The sequence below is a fragment of the Scomber scombrus genome, chromosome 5 (genome assembly GCF_963691925.1).
Source record: "Scomber scombrus chromosome 5, fScoSco1.1, whole genome shotgun sequence".
Lineage (NCBI taxonomy): Eukaryota > Metazoa > Chordata > Actinopteri > Scombriformes > Scombridae > Scomber > Scomber scombrus.
Genome location: NC_084974.1, coordinates 21,156,497 through 21,176,325, shown reverse-complemented (window position 1 = coordinate 21,176,325; position 19,829 = coordinate 21,156,497). Strand labels below are relative to the sequence as shown.

Genomic DNA, 19,829 nt, shown 5'->3' with positions numbered 1-19,829 from the left:
TTAGAGAAGTGCTGTATATGCTGTCATATCTGACATTTCTAGATTTATAGTTGACTGCTGCTCACCCTGAGGGCCAATTGTGGATTATCTTGATAAATGGGAGTCAGTGTGATAAGGTGATTTTGAAGTAAAGCAATACTTGTGGGATTCAAAGACGTTCACGTTCCCCTCACCTGGTATCTCTGCATTTTTACTCCTTTTAGGTATCAATCAATCGCAATCAATCTTTATTTGTATAGCGCCAAATCACAACAAAGTTATCTCAAGGCACTTTACACATAGAGCAGGTTCTAAACCGTACTCTTCAGGTTTTAATTTTAAAGAGACCCAACATTCCCACATGAGCAAGCACTTAGCGACAATGGCAAGAAAAAACTCCATTTAACAGGAAGAAAACTCAGGCAGAACTAGGCTCAGAGTGGGCGGCCATCTGCCTCGACCGGTTGGGGTAGAGAGGAGAGAGAGGAAGAATAGGAGAGAGAGAGAAGCACATTGAAAATAAACATTGAAGCTAGTAGGTCCGGGACTGGAATCTGTCATCCGGACGTCTACAGGCCCAGATTACCTGTGAGACGAGAAAGCACAGACAACTCCGGGGAAGAAGTTTAGGTTATTGAATGCATTAATAGTACATGAATGTTAATGGCTATAGATGAATGGATAGAGAGAGAGAGGAGGAGAGAGGAGCTCAGTGCATCATGGGAGTCCCCTGGCAGTCTAAGCCTATAGCAGCATAAACTAGGAGCTGGTCCAGGACAAGCCTGGCCGGCCCTAACTATAAGCTTTATCAAAAAGGAAAGTTTTAAGCCTACTCTTAAACGTAGAGAGGGTGTCTGCCCTCCGGACCGAATCTGGGAGATGGTTACATAGGAGACGAGCCTGATAACTGAAGGCTCTGCCTCCCATTCTACTTTTAGAGATGCTAGGAACCACAAGTAGGCCTGCATGCTGGGAGCGCAGTGTTCTGGTAGGTGGGTCAATGACGTATAAGGATTTGCAACAACTCAATTTTAGAATAATAAAAACAAGCATATCTAATGCAGTAGTTCAAAGAATCATGGTCGCACCACATGACTTTTTTTAAGGCCAGTGCCAATTAATCTTGAAAAACCCCCAGTAAAATCACTTTCAAATTGTAATATGAATTTTCAGGTACACAACGTTCTGAATGTTTGAACTACTGCATTAGATATGCTTGTTTTTATTATTCTAAAATTGAGTTGTTGAAAATCCTTATACGTCATTGACCCAGGTACATAAGGTACTAAGCTCTTTAAGATATGATGGAGCCTGACCATTAAGAGCTTTAAAAGTGAGGAGAAGGATTTTAAATTCTATTCTAGATTTTACGGGAAGCCAATGCAGTGAAGCCAAAATGTGAGTAATGTGATCTCTCTTTCTAGTTTTTGTCAGAACGCGTGTAGCTGCATTCTGGACCAGTTGGAGAGTCTTTAGAGATTCATTAGGACAGCCTGATAATAATGAATTGCAATAATCCAGCCTAGAAGTAACAAATGCATGGATTAGTTTTTCAGCATCATTTTGAGACAGGATGTGTACAGGATCTATACATTTTTGGAAGCTGGTTTGAACTTATTTTAAGCACCTTTATAAAAAACGGGTGGCCTAAGCATATTTTGTGTCAGCAGGCCAGTGTTTCCCAGCTCGTTCACAGGGGCTCGATTGTTTTCATCCAAGCTGTTTAAATGAGGACTGAATAGACATGTGATAACAGGACAATGCAGTTAATTACCTTGTACAATAGGAAAAAAGTGGCACTTTGGGTCCTGATGATCTGCATTGGAACCAATCACTGCCAATGTTCCGCATGAAGATGAAAAAATGAGAGTAATGACAAAAAGAATATCAGCACTCTATGTTCAGTGCTGGCCCTGACAACAGTCCCTCCACAAACACTGATCTCCTCTCTCTGGCTTGCTGATGAGTACTCCATTAAGAGTGCCCAAATTAAACACCAGTTTTGTTTACAGTCATACCAATCACAATGAGATATGTAAAGATTAAGATTGGTTTGACCCAGAAGCCTCGTTTGCAAGGGTTCGGTATTGGCATCAAAGGATTACTCCAACATTTTGGAAATTTTGCTGTCTTACCAAAGATTAGATGAAAAAAACCTGATATCAATTTCATCTTCATGTTTTCAATAAACAGATAGATTGGTCACATGTTTAGCCTTGCTTCTAGCACAAACACTGGAGGCTGTCGAATACAATTCAGCCTCCGTTGACCCCAAGACAAAACAAAATATTATAGTAGTTCCAAAACTAGCCTCAGTTTGTGCCTCTCATGTATTACCAATACAGCCCAACCAAGTATTATTTTCTCTGAAAAGTAAATACCATGGGATCTTAGAAAAAACTAATCTCAAACACTCTTCCAACCATCAAGATAAAAAAAAGTATTCCTCACGATAAATAAGATTTTGAACCTCTTACCAAAATTGTCCTACTGTTTCCCAATCCCAACAGATGTTGGCCAGCAATGACTGTCAATGTCCAATTTGACTGATGTGATGTGTATATTTGTCTATATTGTATTATATTATATTTAATGATAACATGACATGTTTATATTTAATAAAATGTGTAATTTCTGGCAACCTGAATTGGAAATACATACATACATTTAAACTTTAGAGAGGTTTTAAATCTTCTTTATCTTGCAGCATACTGATTGTTCCATCCGTCTGGGAGGGTACATGCTGTTAAATTGGGTTCTTAGATTCTGGTTCTCCCTGCTGCTTCAACACTCTTATATTCACATACAAACTGAAAGACAGGGAAATGATGGGATTTCATGCACTGTCTTGATCAAGGCATATGACAATTGTCATTCAGGTCTTATTGCTTTATACTACATTCTGAGTTGTTATATTATCTCCTGCCAGTCATTTATCAATTGTTTTCCTTCTGTGGCAACAGATGAAATACCATATAACCAGGGAACATTGAACTTATTAATGTAATTAACTTAATATATGCGACTGAGATGTTTGTGGTAGAAATGGTAGAAATAATGTCTATTTTGGCCTAAACAATTACACATTCATCTGGAAAACATAAACAACAGAATCAAATATCATTTCGGGCATTTTGTGTTAAAGCTGCAGCAGCATACATTGTAAAATCTTTTCCTGACTTGTGGTCTCATGGGTCAGACTCTGAAAACATCCTTTTTGTGCTTGTGATACCGCCAATTCTGACTAAGACAATATTTCAGTCTCTGAAATCTTCCCTCTAGGCATTAACCCTTGAAGTATGTGCCTGCATACACAACACAATATTGTATATGTCCTGCATATTTCATGACAATCATGTCTACAGGAGGTGCTCAAAACACCAACATTTACAATTCAGGGCAATACACATGAAATAGTTATGTTGAACTTTTTGAGGCTTGTATTTTGTATTTTGCTGAGATTGTCAGAAACATGTTGGTTTAACATGTAGTGGTGTTGCATTGTGCTGTAAAGTGTTTTGGTAAATGGATTGAACTGCATTACTGAAGTATACAATAGTTAATGGGCACTATTTAAAAAAAGCATTGTTGGCATGTGTCTTTATTACATAATCAACGATGATGAAAGGCTGAAAAATTGCAGAAACATATTATTACAAAACATGAACTTGAACCCTAAGTGAACCCTAAGCACTGTATGGGCCAGTAGATAAACTAGAGAGAAAATATATTCAGAGGAAGAAAAAAATCACACGGAACCACAAAAATGCAGCTTCAAAAACGACCACAGAATTGAATCAGCACCTGAAACAGCCTCAACAAAAGCTACATTGTGATCTTCCCAAAGTGCTTTTCATGGCGCAGCTACTCTTCAGAAGCTGCTTGTATTGATGCAGCACACAAAGACATATAATCTGGTGTTATATGCGGCACAAAGTGTCGATGCCTAGAAAATAGAAATTGAAGTATTATGGTCTTTATGAGTTGTCTTTCAACCTCCTTATATATGTTGTGGGAATTGTTGAGGCAGCTGCTCTGTACGGTCCTGTAACAACATTTCACAGCTTCCCTGGTCACCAAATTGAAACTGAAACTTCACAGGGCAGAGCATATTACTTCTTTTAGTCGTCCCAAATATTTGGGGGCTTTCCTTGTAAGAGTATTGTTTAAAAAGAAGAACACTTTGTGAAAAAAAATGATTCAGAATTTCAAATATTTGCAAGCAAAAATGACCCCCACCCCTCCAAAAAAACAAACAAAAGTAAATGTAATTGCAACATAATTATTCTTCATTCAAGATAACCTTTAATGGAACCAGTTGCAATGTGATTTATTTATATAATTTGTGCATCATTTCTTGTGAGCATCATTATTGTTTATATCACCCTGAGATAGATGAAGTTGGCTTGTATGGCTAAATCTGGCACATTTACACGATGGACCAGTCACAATGCTCTGGAGGATGCTGGATTTCCAGAAGTGTGGGATGGATCACAATCAGTAGTCAGGCTGCACACTCAGTTCATCCACATTTTTCTTGCAACCAGACAGACACTGATTTATTATCATTAGTAATAATGAAAGAAATATGCCACAATAGTTACTGTGCATCAGACATCAATTTTACTTTTGAGAATAAATGCAGACAATTAATTTTGGCAGCGGTAAAACGACAATGACATTGGGTCAGATGAGGGATGATTAAACACTCCACTTCAGTCTCGTAACCTCGTTGCTTGAAATTTATGCAGAGTGATCATCTCTGTACTTTTTGAGAGGTGGGAAAGGGCGTTTTTGAATGCTTTGGTGTTATACAAAAAGAAATGACATGTTCATGATACTTTTGGCTAAACACAGGAGGATGGCCCTGAATATAAATGTGTTTTTCCTTCAGCTGCAGGGGAGGTAGATCAAAACCTGCCATACAGTATGCTACAGTATAGCATATATAAAATACACTGGTTTAAATGACTAAGAATCTGCACTAATGCTGTAGGTGTATATCACAGTATTACAGTGCCTATGGCAGTAAATCATTAGCTTTTATTTACGGTGCCCTAAGTCAGCTCTTGTTTCACTTACTGCGTTGATCAAATGTGCAGAGAATACTGAAAATAGTCAAAAGACATCCATTCATATGGAACAAGAGACTTTTGGAGGGAGGCTTGAAAACAGGCAACACACAATGATGGGAACAGTCTTTTTTTATCACAGTCATTTGCTAAACATAACCTTAAAATATGATGAAAACTGTCACACGAAAGACCATTTTAATGAATTGCACATTTTGCCTGAGTGAGTGAGTTCAGAAGACATAAAAACAGTCACCAACGATCAATGATGTTCTACAGTTTTTCCAAATTTTAGTTAATCAACAACCTTCTCACGTAACAGCTATGGGGGAACACAAAATGAACATTGCAGCTGTTCTTTGAGATGTTCAATCATCAAGTACGTTGAGAGAAAAGTCACATAAGTCACAGCTAATTGGAGGAGGCACGTCATTCTCTGTGTGAATGTAGGCTGCTTCTGTGCTTTTCAGGAACGTCCCAGGGGAGCACTACAGAACTAATGAACATGGTGCACATAAATCATAGTACCTTAAAGTAGCCAAGTGTGTGTGAGTCATATCGGTAAAACTGTTTTCTCCCACACAAAATGATGTGTCAATCTTCAGTATCAGTGTTTAGTAGAATTTGAGAATTTAGCAGAAGTGCAGTGAATTTGACAAACACTACATCTGTGATCTACAGTAGAGAAAACTGTGCATTAGTTTATGTAAAGTGGAGAAAAAAACCTATAATTCAGCTGAAATGGTTACTGTGTAATGTGTATTATGCGACACACTGTGAACAATCTAAATCAGGTGATTTTATCACTTTGTTTAGCTGCAAATTACTGGCTTAATAACTGTGCCATAAATAACCACATAAATGTTCCCAGTAGCTGCATAAATTCAAACATTACAACACAATTGCTTTAGATACTCATTAGAAGTATAATAATTCAAAGCAGCTTATTACTTTGTGCAAATTGCAATATTTTTATACAATGTCTCACAATGCAAATTAACGAAGATGGATTACCAGTGAATAAATACCTAGATGTTTAGATTTTCAAGTGCTGGTAATACAGTAAATCTCTTTGTGTCTTTGACACTGACTATAATATTATTTGTATTTAAATACAAAATAATTAAAACCAAGTCAAATGTATTTCAACATTTATGAAATAAAAAAAAAAATGTCTCTGAGGTTTTACCATGCATGAATAAATGAACACTTGTATTGCTTTCCTCTGCTACAGTTACTGGTCATGTGTTTTCAGATGACACGCCAAATTCAACAGATTCTATAAATGACTACTGTGTAGTAGCGGATGGACTCGACAGGCAGGGCTTTGAGTTTTAGCATCTAGCTGCTGGTTAGGTTGGACGCTTCCCAAATGGCCCGATCTGTAGTAAATGGGGTTACACAGCATCTAAGGTTGCAGATGGTGTTTGAAAGCAGAAAAGCTCACAATGCTTTTTCCATCTACAAAAAGACTTACATACAAAAAGTGGGACTGGGTGGTGTGCAAGGTTGACACTATAAGACGAAGGTGATTGTTAACACTCAGTTTGGGGTTGGAATCCATTCTCGATCCTGGTCTCTGTGGAGACAATCACCCTCTAATAACAGTAATCTATCTCCGCGTTGGCCAGGACAATAGCTGTTCTGCAGGGGATGTAGACCTGAGAGAGAGAGAGAGAAAGAAAGACAAAGAGAGGAAAGAAAGTGGGGAGAAAAGTGAGATGATAATTGAAGAATGGTTATGAAAACAAATCTCTGATTTTGGTTCATCCATTCCAAAAAGTGAGACACGGAGGCATTTGGTGGTGCCTTGATGATCAGGAGTGATCGCTCCTCACAATCAAGGTCGACGTGATGGATAAACGAAGAGGAGGAGGAAAAGGGGAGGGGAAAAAAAGACAGGACAGTGAAGAAGAGGATAGGGGCTGTATTTAGAGGGGATATTCAGATCTGAGCAGAAAAATAACTCTTCGGTGGAGACAGTACACAAACACCACAGCCTTGATCGAAGAGGACCGTCAAGGTTAGAGAGGTATAATTAAAGTGTGACAGACTTGCAGCTACATTAAGACCTCTGGGTGGCACTGGAGTCAGCAGATCTGCTGTGAGCTTAGATGTCACAACTGCTTAAAGTTGAGCCTGTGTGTCTGGTGCAGTAGCACATATTTTTAAGCTTTGAGCTATGGAGAATATACATCCTGGCATAGTTGGTGCCGCATTATTATTTTTTTATTATCAGTGATTTAATCTGCTTCAGATTCATATCATTAACATTCCATTTCATTAAAAGCTTGTGCATTCAAGTGAACAATCCTCAAATGAACAATTTTGCCTCGAGTGAGGGCAAAAAAATCAAAATTTTTCAATTCTAAACCAATCAATGCAATAACTGTGTTTCATCATCTTTTCCATATTGGCAGTGCATCAACTGTAAATTTGGGACTCTGTGAAGATGCAGTCCGCCCGTAGGCATATGTTGAGCTGAAAGAATCTCCCGAGTTTTGCTAGACTGAAGAAAAACACGCCAGCAAAAAATAAGTACATCACAAAAAAAAGAAGAAAATGGCAGATTCCTTATAGGAATCTCACTGAGGGTGTTAGTTTGGAGTGGTGCTGCTAATAAAGTCTTTGATCAATCCTTTTGATATTCTCAGTGTCATTTGAAGGCAAGGAACCACTGTGTACCATTAGTCATTTTAGATTTATGCCAAAGGAAAAGCCAAGCAGATATAAATGATGCTATATTTCCCAACAGAAAACTGAAATCGAGCGCAGAGCTGTAAACAATTCAATCACCCCCTGAACTCTTCAAGCCGCCCCTCGGCATCAGTGGATCTGAGCTTGCTGTGGATGTGTTTCTTTGGCAACAGTTTGTCACTGAGGGAGTTGAGCAGCCCGGCGCTGAAACACTGACATAGACATTGGTGACTAATTAAACAGTCTCAGTGGGAGAGTCTCCATGCAGACGCACCGCAGAGAGAAGGAAAGGCAGAATGAATCATTGCACCTGTTTGAACAAAAGCTACCGCTGAGCCTAACCTGGAATATGTCAACAGCTTTTATTTCCACCAAATAGATAACAATAGTGACAAATTCTAAATCGATCTGTGAACAAAGATCAGCAGATAATCTCAAGTGTTAGCACAGCAATTACTGGGAGGCCTCCTAATTAACACATTACTCCTGACAGCATGGTGGTGGTATAAAATAGATACATACTGTGCACACAGTATACTGTACATGACCTGTTGCACACTCACACTTACTTACTTAAACAAACAACTCATAAAGCTGCAGGGTGAGGCTGTTGTTCGGAGTTATCTGATCACACAGGACAACGAAACTGATTGTTGAGATGAAGGTAGAGCTGTCTGTTGTTTCACAGATGTAAGGGTTAAAGGGCCACACGTAAAAAAAACCCCCAAAAAAACCCAGAAACGTAGGAGACTACAAAAAGAAAGATTGGTTCCTACATTCGTGGGTGGAAAACAGCAGCTGTGATATGTTTTGTACAGTTTGCCGGCTGACTCGCTAGCTGGTTGGCATCCTCACTGCATGTCTTCTGTGTGACTTTAACAGCAGCCGAGTCGGCAGGAGACACAGCTCCATGCTTAAGTGTTCATCACCAAGGTGTATAAACAACATACCGTTTGAGATGTTGCATACATTTACAACAACGTTAAACCTTTACTACAGAAATCTCTCCTAAAGTACAGATATTACATCTGTTACTCTGTCTGTTTGTTTAACTATGCATAATATAGGTTTAAACATGTCAAAAGATTGTATTTATTTATACACGGTCGCCCATAAAGTTGGAATAAAATATTTTTTTTACCTCTTTCCATGAAATGATTGTGAAAATATGATTTATTCTTGATAGATAAAGTGTATATATTCTCAAAATTGTATTGATCAATCTCATTGCACCTGGTCAAAGGTGATTACTGATGTGTATAAATAGAAAATAAAAAGAGGAATGTGTCTGAAAACAAAATTATTCCAACTTTATGGGCGACCGTGTATTTGTGTAATATATAAATATTACAAATCAATATCTAAACACTACATATGAAGAACTGAAGGAAAACAACCAAATCTAAAAGGAACGTCACTGTTGTACACATTATGTCTAATAAATCACAAAAACTCTAAAAGAGTTACTTAAATTTTTTGGCAGCAGCTCCAGTAAAACTCAACTGGCCATGTGGGGAAAAATGTTACATTAAACCCTGCTAGTGGTTGTGCAGATTTTAATCCATTTACTAAAAATCATGTACACGTCAGTTTTAATACAACAAACTTGAGTATGCAGCTGTGTTTAAGAATTTTGGATGTATTTTAAGGTTATTCAGCGCTCTGGGAAATCAACGAAGATCATCCTGCTGATCGGTCACATCTGTGCTAATAACTTCACGCATCAAGTTAACCGTAGCTATGATTTAATAAAGATCACAATCCCAGACACCCAATATTAATAAATGATGAGGTGTGATGTTTTCTTTAGTGCAGCAATAATTTGACTTATGTCTTATGTACAACAAGCAACCCATGTCTTCCAACATCTCACTGGGTTTGTTTGAATATGTCCATAAAGCCTTTGCTACTTTCTGATGAGTCATTTGGAGTAGGTGTTAACTGCTTCACTATCTTCAGTAGACTCTACTACTGTAACAGTGTCTTTACAGGTCTCGATTCAGCAGTCGATTCAGAACGCGGCTGCTCGAGTCCTCACTAAGACCAAGAAAGTGGATCACATCACTCCAGTTCTCAGATCTTTATAATAGCTTCCTGTCTGTCAAATAATTGATCTCATACTACTACTGTTGGTTTACAAAGTGCTGATTGTTTAGGGCCAAAATACATTCCTGATCTTATGTTACATTATGAACCAACCAGACCTCTCAGGTCACGTGGTTCAGGTCTGCTTTCTGTTCCTGGAATCAAAACTAAACATAGACAAAAAACATCATTCAGTTTTTATGCACCACATATTTGGAACAAACTCCCAGTAAACTGCAGGTCTGCTGCAGCTCTCAGTTCTTTTAAATCAAGGCTAAGGAGCCTTTTATTCAATCAAGTAATTATTCATTTCTTACACTGCACTGAAGCTTTTATTCTGCTGTTTTATGTGTCTAACTCTATTTTAGCTTGTTTTTGTTTTCTATTCTTTTGGCTCTTTAATGACTGTTTTTAGTTGATTTTTGTGTGGCGTGTTTCTTTTGCACTTTGTCCTGACGCTTTCAATGTTTTATGTTAAGCACTCTGCATTGCCTTGTTGCTGAAATGTACTACATAGATAAACTTGCCTTGCCTTCACTGGCAGACATTTCAGATCTAAGCAACAGCAGTAACTACCAGCAGCCAGATCCAACAACAGAACCTTTGCAGATCTGAATATTTTAAAGTATCATTATGAAAACTGCAAAACAAAATGAGATGAGGAGGAGGCCAAGCTGATTTTTGGAAGCTACTGTATTCGTAAAAAGTTAAGTCCATTTGTCCTTTTTAGCTGGACCGCAACACAAAAGTCTGTGACTGACAGACAATCACACTTAGTGGTGTAACTTCATCTATCACCTTGGCCAAGTGTTTAATGTCAAATTTAATTTCATACAGGGCCACGCCGTATTCTAGGTTTGGACGTAGTCTTGAATTCTTTTGTCGCGTGGGTGTTTTTGTATCATCTTGTATCAAACTTCCATGTGAGAATTTGTTTTTTGACTCACTTCAAGAGCAGAGTCCAGCCTTTGGGCTGATACTCAATCTGATCAATGTTCAAAAATGCTGATAAAGGATTCATGAGGTCCTTCACAGGAATATATCAACCACTAGGTTTCTGTCTCCTGACACCAGCTGCTGGCAAGAACATGGCTTGACTACCCTTGCACTTTCACTCTCCAGACATGTCTCTATTCTGCTCCATTACTCACTTAACAAGGATCAACTGCCTGTAAGCACTTCTGTACATGCAGGTTATATTTTAGGCAAGGGCCAAGGATCTGACATTATAACAACACAAATATGACTTGGATGTCAATGAGTTAAGACTCAACTAAAGGCAAATTCTGCTTCTGGCCATCATTTTGACTGGTTATAATACTTCCACAACTTAATTGTTGAAAGTCAGTTGTAGCATTGTCACTTTTCAGGATCAGCACTTAAATTGATATTCTAACTCCAGTAATAGGACCAAAATTACAACATCCAGGTGATTAAGAAAAAACAAAAAACAACAACTTTGGATTTATTCATGATCAGCCTAATCACCAAGCTTACGTGACTGACATGACTAACAACATAATTTGTACATTAAGCTCTTTTATTAGCCATGCTATCTCTGCACTTTGCTACAGCAGCGCATTGAACTAAATACTAACATCAGCATCATAACATGCTTACAATGACATTGCTGATATGCTGATGTTGCAGTAAAGAGGTACAGGATAATGATGAAGATGATAAACATCTTCATCATCTTAGTTTATCATGTTAGCATGCCAACATTTGCTTGAAATAAATACATGCAGTAAATTTGATGGAAACCCATCCGATAGTTGACGAGGCATTTTTCTCGAAAACAAAAACATCAACCTCACCGGTGCAAGATGAAAAGTCAGGGGAATCACCGAAATCATTAGGATACATCACCTGGAAACAATGAATGTCTGTACCAAAGCTAAAATCTGATCAATGTAAGCTCTTACCTCTCTATTACACATCTATACAGTATACACAGCAAGTATATGTATTTTAAGTACCTGATCTAACCTGTATCACATATAGTGTGAAGCAGGTCCTCTGCATTCTGTCACAGTTTTACTCTGTTAGTTCAGACTTCAACATCAGGCCTCAGATGTTTCTGATGGAAACGTGAGTCTTTTGATCATTTGCTACCAGCCTGCTATGTTTCCCCTCACTTTCTTTTTCTTCCTCACTTCAGCTTAATTTCTTTTAGTGAAACTGTCAAAGGAGACAACTCCTTTGATGCATGCAAAGTTTATCAAAAGGTTCTGAAGCAGCTAATTATTCATCAGCGTTTCTTAGCACTTTCCCTTTGACGTTATAACACAAACAAAACTGTAATGTGACAACTTACAGAGCAGGTTAACTTACATTTTATCATAAATTTGTGTGCTAATATGTATTAACCGGCAAATGAATCAACTTATTTTACAGTCACAAATATGGAGTGTTAATTTGATTTTTAGCACATTTTTTAACTGTGAAATATGCATATTTTCACAGTTCAAGTTCAAGTCTGTTTTAGCAAGAAATGTGTTAAAGCTGAATCATATACAGTACTGTAATAGGAAGGTTTGATATTAAAACTGTCTACTACAATATGGAGCATTCTCCTGCATACTTTGTAGAACCTGTTTACCATCTGTTTACCATATTTTGTTTGTTCGTTTGCTCTTTAATTTCTTTACTGATTTTTTTTTAGAAAGGAAAGACAAATATGATTGAAAGGGCTAAAGAGATATCACATGGCAACAATCAATGTCCAGATTTGTACACATGGGGCATTGCAGTCCCTCTGCTGACATCATCCAATTATGTGCATTCTCAGTCTGAGGAGTGATGCATTTTTGCAGGATATGAGAGTTTATTATGATGCAGTAACAAGGAAGCAGGAGAACTGAGAGACCCATTAAAAAGACAGACGTGAAGGAGTTTGCACAGACTTTGAAAGCAACAGTTGTTAAATAAAACATGGATGGTGTGGGCACCTTTCGCAGCCCCCGCAGAGGCTCTTGTCTGATTATTTTTGTCATAACAAGGTAGGTAAGAGGAGGAGAAGAAGGAGGGGGAGGAAGAAGGATCTTTATGCAAGACTACAGTCTCACTGTGCAATCTGTAAGCGGGAGTCTGTGAAGCAAAGGCGGGGGATGGCCATCGGGAGAGACGGGGCAATTCCCGGTAGGCCGGCTACATCATGAATAATCTGCAGACCGGCCATCGCAAGCGAGTGTGCGGCCCTCCCTCTACTGCCATGAGCCGGTCAATATTCAGTCATGCAATGTACGCAGGTGACACCGATGCTGCAAGATACTGAGAAAACCACACAACTTATATATCAGTTTAGTGTAATCCATGATGTATTTATACCGCTTTCTTGCTGTGCATTTCTCAGTCATGGTCACTCCTGTGGTCCGGTTCTTTCTGATCACTTCCAATTTTGCAACTTAAATCAACTCCTATTTCAGTATTCTACAACTTCCATGGTTGTATATTTAAAAATTATAACTGCAATATAATAGTTTCTTTGTTTGTTCTTAAAATGTGGAATGGAGCACGGCCTGCTGGGAAAGGGAGAAAAGGGCTCATCCAATGAATGCGATTTTCAAGTCGCAGTTCACATCTACTGCAGCGAATATTTTTCTGAAAGTGAGCACTATAACTGCGACTTAAAAATCTCCAGTACTATGCTTTGTATATTTGTGAATCTGTGATGAATCTGCTGACGGAAGCGCAACACAGCTGGAGCTGTTCGGTAAGGAAAACAGTTACATTGGAAACCAGTTGGGACATAACGCCGGGGTGAAAAAAATCCCGGTGGATTTCAAGGCCTCACTCCGCCGCTGCTGTTAAGGAGATACAGTATGTACAGAAGAGTCCAGACCCTACTTCCTCCCTCCCTCCCTCGTCGGCTTCACTCCTCTCACTCTCTTTCATTCCACATTAATCCATGTTGGTGCCAACATTAGCAGATGACTTGTTAACTAAACTTCATATTTTGGCCAAGAGGGACAAGGGTGAAGCAGTGGTGTTTAAATTAATAAGAGTTAGAAAAGATTTGAGAGAATGTGGAATTTGAATCCTAAGCTGATGAAACCTAAGCTAATACGATGGAGAATGGCTGTCTGTGTGAAAGAGAAAGATGCTTTTTAACCCGGGTTGACGGAAACTTAAATAATGCTGAATTGATGCTCTTAATAGCAGTGTAAGCTTTGCCAAACACATTTTTGATGCATTAAAGTACTCCGTCCCACAGTTAATACAGAAAAATATCTGCTATCCATTAAATGCACCAACGCGTTCAGTATTGATCTGAGGAGGTTCAAGCTGAGTTCAGATAAACAAACACCTTATCAGGTGCTATGTCAATGCTGCAACTAACAGCAACAGTTTAAGTGGAAGTGGATTGCCTTGAAATATATATTTCCTTACCAAACAAACCATGGAGGGAGATCATGACTGTGAAGAGGACTTCACAGATATCACTGTCCTCCTGCATTAATTGGATTGATTAACACAAGATCTACAGCCTGCAATCAGCTGATTTAGAGATACATTTCACAGGACTATTTTGGTGATCATTCCCAGTGCATCCCTAACCTTATTCATAAACATCTTACTGCCTTTCAGCATTTTAATCAAGAAAAAAAATTACATCAGAAAAAAGGAGGCAAACATGAGGAAGATCCTCAAGCACTATGCTTAAAATGCATATCAATGTTTCCTTCTATTTTTCAAGGCCCAACCTATTTCATGCCATTAGCCTTAAGCAGTCTCCATTATGGAAGCCCAGTGATTTGTTCTCCCAGATATTTTTCTCCCCTCTGTGACGCTGTGCAAGTTTAAGAAGCATGCACATGAAAAGGTAAGTTCTAACTCCATGAATAATGCAAATTGTTTGCCAAAGATTCGGAAAAGCAGTAGATATTAGATTCACATAACTCTCTCACATAAGTCCTGGATAACTGCAGGCTTTAGCAGCGTAAAATGCAAAGACACCAAATATGATATTCACAAACAAAGTCTAATGATGTGGCGAATCCACAAACAATCAATACTTTCCACTGATGAACAGATATAGCCATATTTGATCATTTTCTGGATTCTGCATAAAAAATCATATTAATGAAGGAGATACTAAATTATAGAGTAGTGGTTAAGCTGAGAGGTCCAGGCGAGGGAGATGGTGGCTTTGTGCCAGAGAAGCCAGCTCTCTTTTATGGCAACACACTTAAACCTCATTAAAATGGCTTTAAAAGATCCTCTCACTACAAACTCCATTCTGGGTTAATTAAACTGATTTGTGAAATCAAACATTGAACATAAAAAGGACAAAACATGAATAAACTGACAGCCATTTCATCACATTTTACACTGCCACAAGCAGTTAGTGTTCAGATACTTTCTTTTTTACTTTATACTTAAAGATCTATTTCTGCGTAGGTTCTTTTCTAAAGTATTAATGCACAAATCCCAGAGATTCATGTGCAGGAACTGACTGATAAATGCATATAAGTGTGCGGAACATTACATTGTATATTCAGGTATAAACTCTTGGCAGTGCTGCAAAAAGAACATTTAAATAAAATGTGTACGTGTGCATGCTGTGCATCTGCTAGATGCAATAAATCATATGAAAGGTGGGCGGAGTGTATCAGAATATGAAGTAAGACACTGAACAAACGACAACAATAGGAAAGAAGATAACGTTTGTTACTTCTGCCATTGTGCCTGCTATTTTCTTATTAGCAATATAGTTACCCTCTCGAGTGTTGCCATGTTTAGTATTGTGTAAACTTGCTATTCTGGCATCAACCATGAGTCAGCTGTTATCTTCTGCTTGGTGGATACTTTTTAATCTTCTCAGTCCTGTTCAAACATGCATCATGAGCTTTAAGTGTTTCACTGAGCTGGCCCGGTGATGGGAGACAGCACAGCAACATTTCCTCAAAGCAGACATTTTAATTTGTTCAACACAGGCGCAGCTAATAACATAAATAATGGCAGTATTATGCTTCAGTGTCGGGATCCATTGTGCTCACTGAAGTGGTCTACTGGGAAACTTCAATGGAAGGGAGCCATCATTAATGTCATCTGTTTTCCTGCTATAATAAAAAAAAGTCTATACCTGGATGTTAAGAAAAAAAACACACCTAAATAGAATGCAGTCATTATTAATGCTATTAGTTACACATTATTTCAACAAGTTAAAGGGCTCCATCTTGCGGTCGGTGCACAGCGGATGGCAGGCGCTACGCATATGTCTTTGTTAGTTTCAGACTAACCCACGTTGTCTAAATAGCAAATGCACTTGCCCCAGTGTGTGCGCCCATAGGCGTTGGTTTCAAATCAAACAGATCTTTCGATCGGTGGACGACCACTCTACCCCTGAGCCACAGCCTACACTATAAATTAAAGCTGCAAGTATATAATAATACAGTGAATCAATAAATCTATTCTATCTACAGTATTCTACTTTGACAGTTATTACGCAACAAATTCATTGTCTTTTGTTGTAAAAATAGGAAATTATGTGAGTCATGTGATTTTGTAAATCTGATGGCAACATTCAAGAGAGAGAAAAATGTTTGTCCAACATTTTTTTATACCTAATGTTTTGGTTTTCTGAGATGTCTCATCACCGCCCACAACTCCTTTTCATGTTTTCCAGTCATGAGGAGCTCCTATATTATATATGTGCATTGCATTTTGGGACAATAGTGTCCATTCAAAGCACTCTCAAAAATCATTTAGTATGCATGCTGACATTTTTGAGTAGTACTTAATTTTGTCATTTTCACAGTGTGAATGCACATCCTAAGGACAACGTTAGAATTAGTATGCAGAGTGGGATGGTGATACAGCTCATCAGAAAAGTAGTCTAAAGACTGGACTCCACTACAATGGCCCTGGACTGGTAATTTGAGTACACTCCATATTTAGGACTTGATTATGTTAAACAAAAGATTACCTTTGATTAGTCAAAAGTGTGATGCTGAAAATATGTTACCTGCATGGAGTTGGGATGACCTTTGAAGGGCACAGGCTCAGTGAAGAACTCAGTGTTGTGGTCCAGCCGTCCATGACCTCCATACAGAGCCTCATCTGTATCCAGCTTGATTTTGTATCTGGCAAAGATGGAGGTTAAGGCGCAATGACAGTGGGAAACAAGATTATATGATCTAAGACAAAAAAGAACCACAAGAGAAGGTTTTAGCAGCAGTGCTTTTGGTGTGCAGACTTGGTTTAGCAGGGCTCAGCTGGTTTATACTCATTGAAATCCTCACATCCATCAGCATTCATCTCCCCCTCACAGCACTGCAAAGTGACAGTGCGGAGCCCTAACAGACAAAGGGAATGCTGCCTGAAATTAACATAAATACAAAAGTGATTCAACCACGGCTCAACCATCCAGCCTGCCTGTCTAATTTATCTAATTCACTGCATAAATAATGAATTCAATCAAAAAAAGTGATCCAAATGAGTGATAACAAATACAGCGCCTACAAAAAGTATTCTCTTCTCTCAGAATTTCTTGAGTTTTATTGCTTTGCAACTTTGAATCACATTTGAATTTTTTTGAGGATATCACTAAAAGTGTATTAAAATGAAGTACTAATATAACACAAACAAGAAAAGACTGCTCAAGCATCACTATTGATATTTAGTTAAAGCTAGAGCCCTGGATCTATGTGGTTAATATCCTATATAAATACTGTCATACTGTCAAAACTGTATGTTGCTCATGCACATGATTTTTTTTATACATAAAAGTCCTTATCAGTTGAAAGACACTGCATGCTTCTTTACTCCACTGAGAGAATGATAGTAGTAGAAACAGTAGTACGTGTGCTGTTTGTGTGGGTGGGGGTGGAGGGGTAAGGGACTTTTTCTTCATTCTTTTTGCGCAATGTCTCTGCTGTGTTTTTGAACAAGGGTGTTCAGACGTTGAAGAGCTGAAAGTTGGCAGCTTCCATAAAAGGGTACCACAGTTTCATGAAATATGTGTGCTCCTGAAGAGAAACCAAGATGGAAATACATTACATTAAATATAATATGTAAATCATGCCATATGCTCCAGTGAGGGCTTCAGCATATATTCAGCTTTTACAAAAGTGCACCATCAAATTGATCACATGATGAATTATGCCCTTCAGCTGGGAGAAATGTGATATCTAAATTGTTGGGAAAGAGCTCCAAAAGTCTGCCTGAGGAAACAATTTAGCTGGCAGACTTTAAAAAAAAACCTTCCTCCCTTTGTCAGATGGATGGATGGATGGATGTCAGAATCAGTTAGAAGGTCATTATTAATGTCAGAGGAAATATTTAAGACATTTTAAAAGCTGGATTTAAAATTCAAGAAAGTGCACTTCGACAAGCATGTACATAAATATATATTTTCATCTTAACACTTCTCTGCAGGCAAAAATCTAGCTTGGCTCATGCCTGTCTGAAATGCTTAGTAACCTACATGAGCACCTCGATGTCCATGTAATATGTAAATACCGTAAACATCTTTGCAGTGCATTATTTACTCCTGTCTTTCAGGGATATGAGCTGTGAGGAGTGGTACTGTAACAAACACCAGGATAAAGAAGCAGACATGCAAACAGCAACCCTAATTGGCTGGCTGAATAATCACCTTATATCCCCATAGGCAATACTGTGGAGTTTGAGTGTGATCCTCAAACACTGCCTCATTCTGCCCCAAAGCCGGAAAAATTCCGCTTTTGCTGCCTGCTTGTCTGCTTTGATAGTGATGATTAAAAAGAAGTGCAGCTCTGTGCATTGTTTCGGCTGAGGAGGAGGATCCCCTCCTCCACACCTCCTCTGCTCGCGCTTGCCATGGTGTTTTATTGACAGAACAAACTCATTTCACAATAGAATTTTTACAATAATTATCAGAGGAATATGGAAATATTCTTTCAGGGATGATAATGCTTCAGGGAAACCAATAATCTATGTGACTATGTGAGAAATAAGTCTTGTACTACAGAAAATAAACATATTTACATGAACATGAACTAATTCTAAGTCTAACTGTTATTATTTACAAATAAAAGGTTTTATAATTGATTTGATGTGCTAATAACACTACAACACACAGATTATAAAATCAAACAGATATTATTGTGGACCATGTGGGAAATTCTAAAAACAATTTCCATCTAATATGGTCAATACAAATTAATAAAATAGCTACACAATGACTGTGCTACACTACAATGGAAATACCAGGACAACAACAGGTATAAGAAAGTATAAATGTTCTACATGTTGAGACAGGTTGATGTACAGTACATTTTACATTTAACACCCTCTTTACTGTTCTGTACTGTCCATTTTCAACAACAGTATTTTTTACCGTGTGATACTTATAATTTTATTTTATTAAATGATCAGAGCACTTCATCTACCACTGCCAATACCAGCATTTTCACATATAGAAAATAAGGCACAATGGAGGCCCGATGTGTGTTTGCCTACAGTAGGGCGGCCAAATCGCTTAATCCACCCTCTTGTTGTGCATTTCCAGTCCCATGGATAGCATGTTCATGGTGCACGCTGGGAATAAGGCACAGTTACAGTAATTCAGAGCTCCCTGGCAAACTTCTCTACAAGGAAGTGAGAACCAGCACAAATTGGTAGTTGGAAGCTTTGAGCGATTAAGTCTTTGTTAGTGGCTACAGACGGCTGCAACAAGAGCTTGTAGTTCAGCTGTAAAGTATTGTAATCAATACAACCTTTGTGAATGAAGGGGAAGATTTAAAAACACAATCAATTTTGCCCAATGATTAGAAAGAAAAGAAAGCAATCTGAAAGCTTGATGATTAGAGCCATTGATGACCTGAAAACAATCTGACCATGACCATGATTGCAGACCAAGCCACCACTAGGTTTCTCCATCAGCTTGTCATTTTTTTCTGTCTTTATGAAAGTAATAGCACCCTGGCGTGGGTTAACAAGAGCTGAGCGAGATGTGTGTGCACATCTGAGGAATGAAGCATGGACATTCTAAATGCATATTCAGAGTTG

General features: G+C 38.3%; 1 protein-coding gene across 1 annotated transcript in view; it reads right to left on the bottom strand.

Annotated features, from left to right (window-relative positions):
• Positions 1 to 4,583: 4,583 nt before the first annotated feature.
• Positions 4,584 to 19,829, bottom strand: part of gbe1b (glucan (1,4-alpha-), branching enzyme 1b) — an 84,131-nt gene continuing 68,885 nt past the window's right edge. Inside the window, exons 15-16 of the mRNA XM_062419610.1 lie at positions 16,804 to 16,921; positions 4,584 to 6,712 (exon numbers count right to left, since the gene is read on the bottom strand). Coding sequence (XP_062275594.1) covers positions 6,650 to 6,712; positions 16,804 to 16,921 — 181 coding nt within the window. The 3' untranslated portion in view covers positions 4,584 to 6,649. The remainder of the gene's footprint in view (positions 6,713 to 16,803; positions 16,922 to 19,829) is intronic.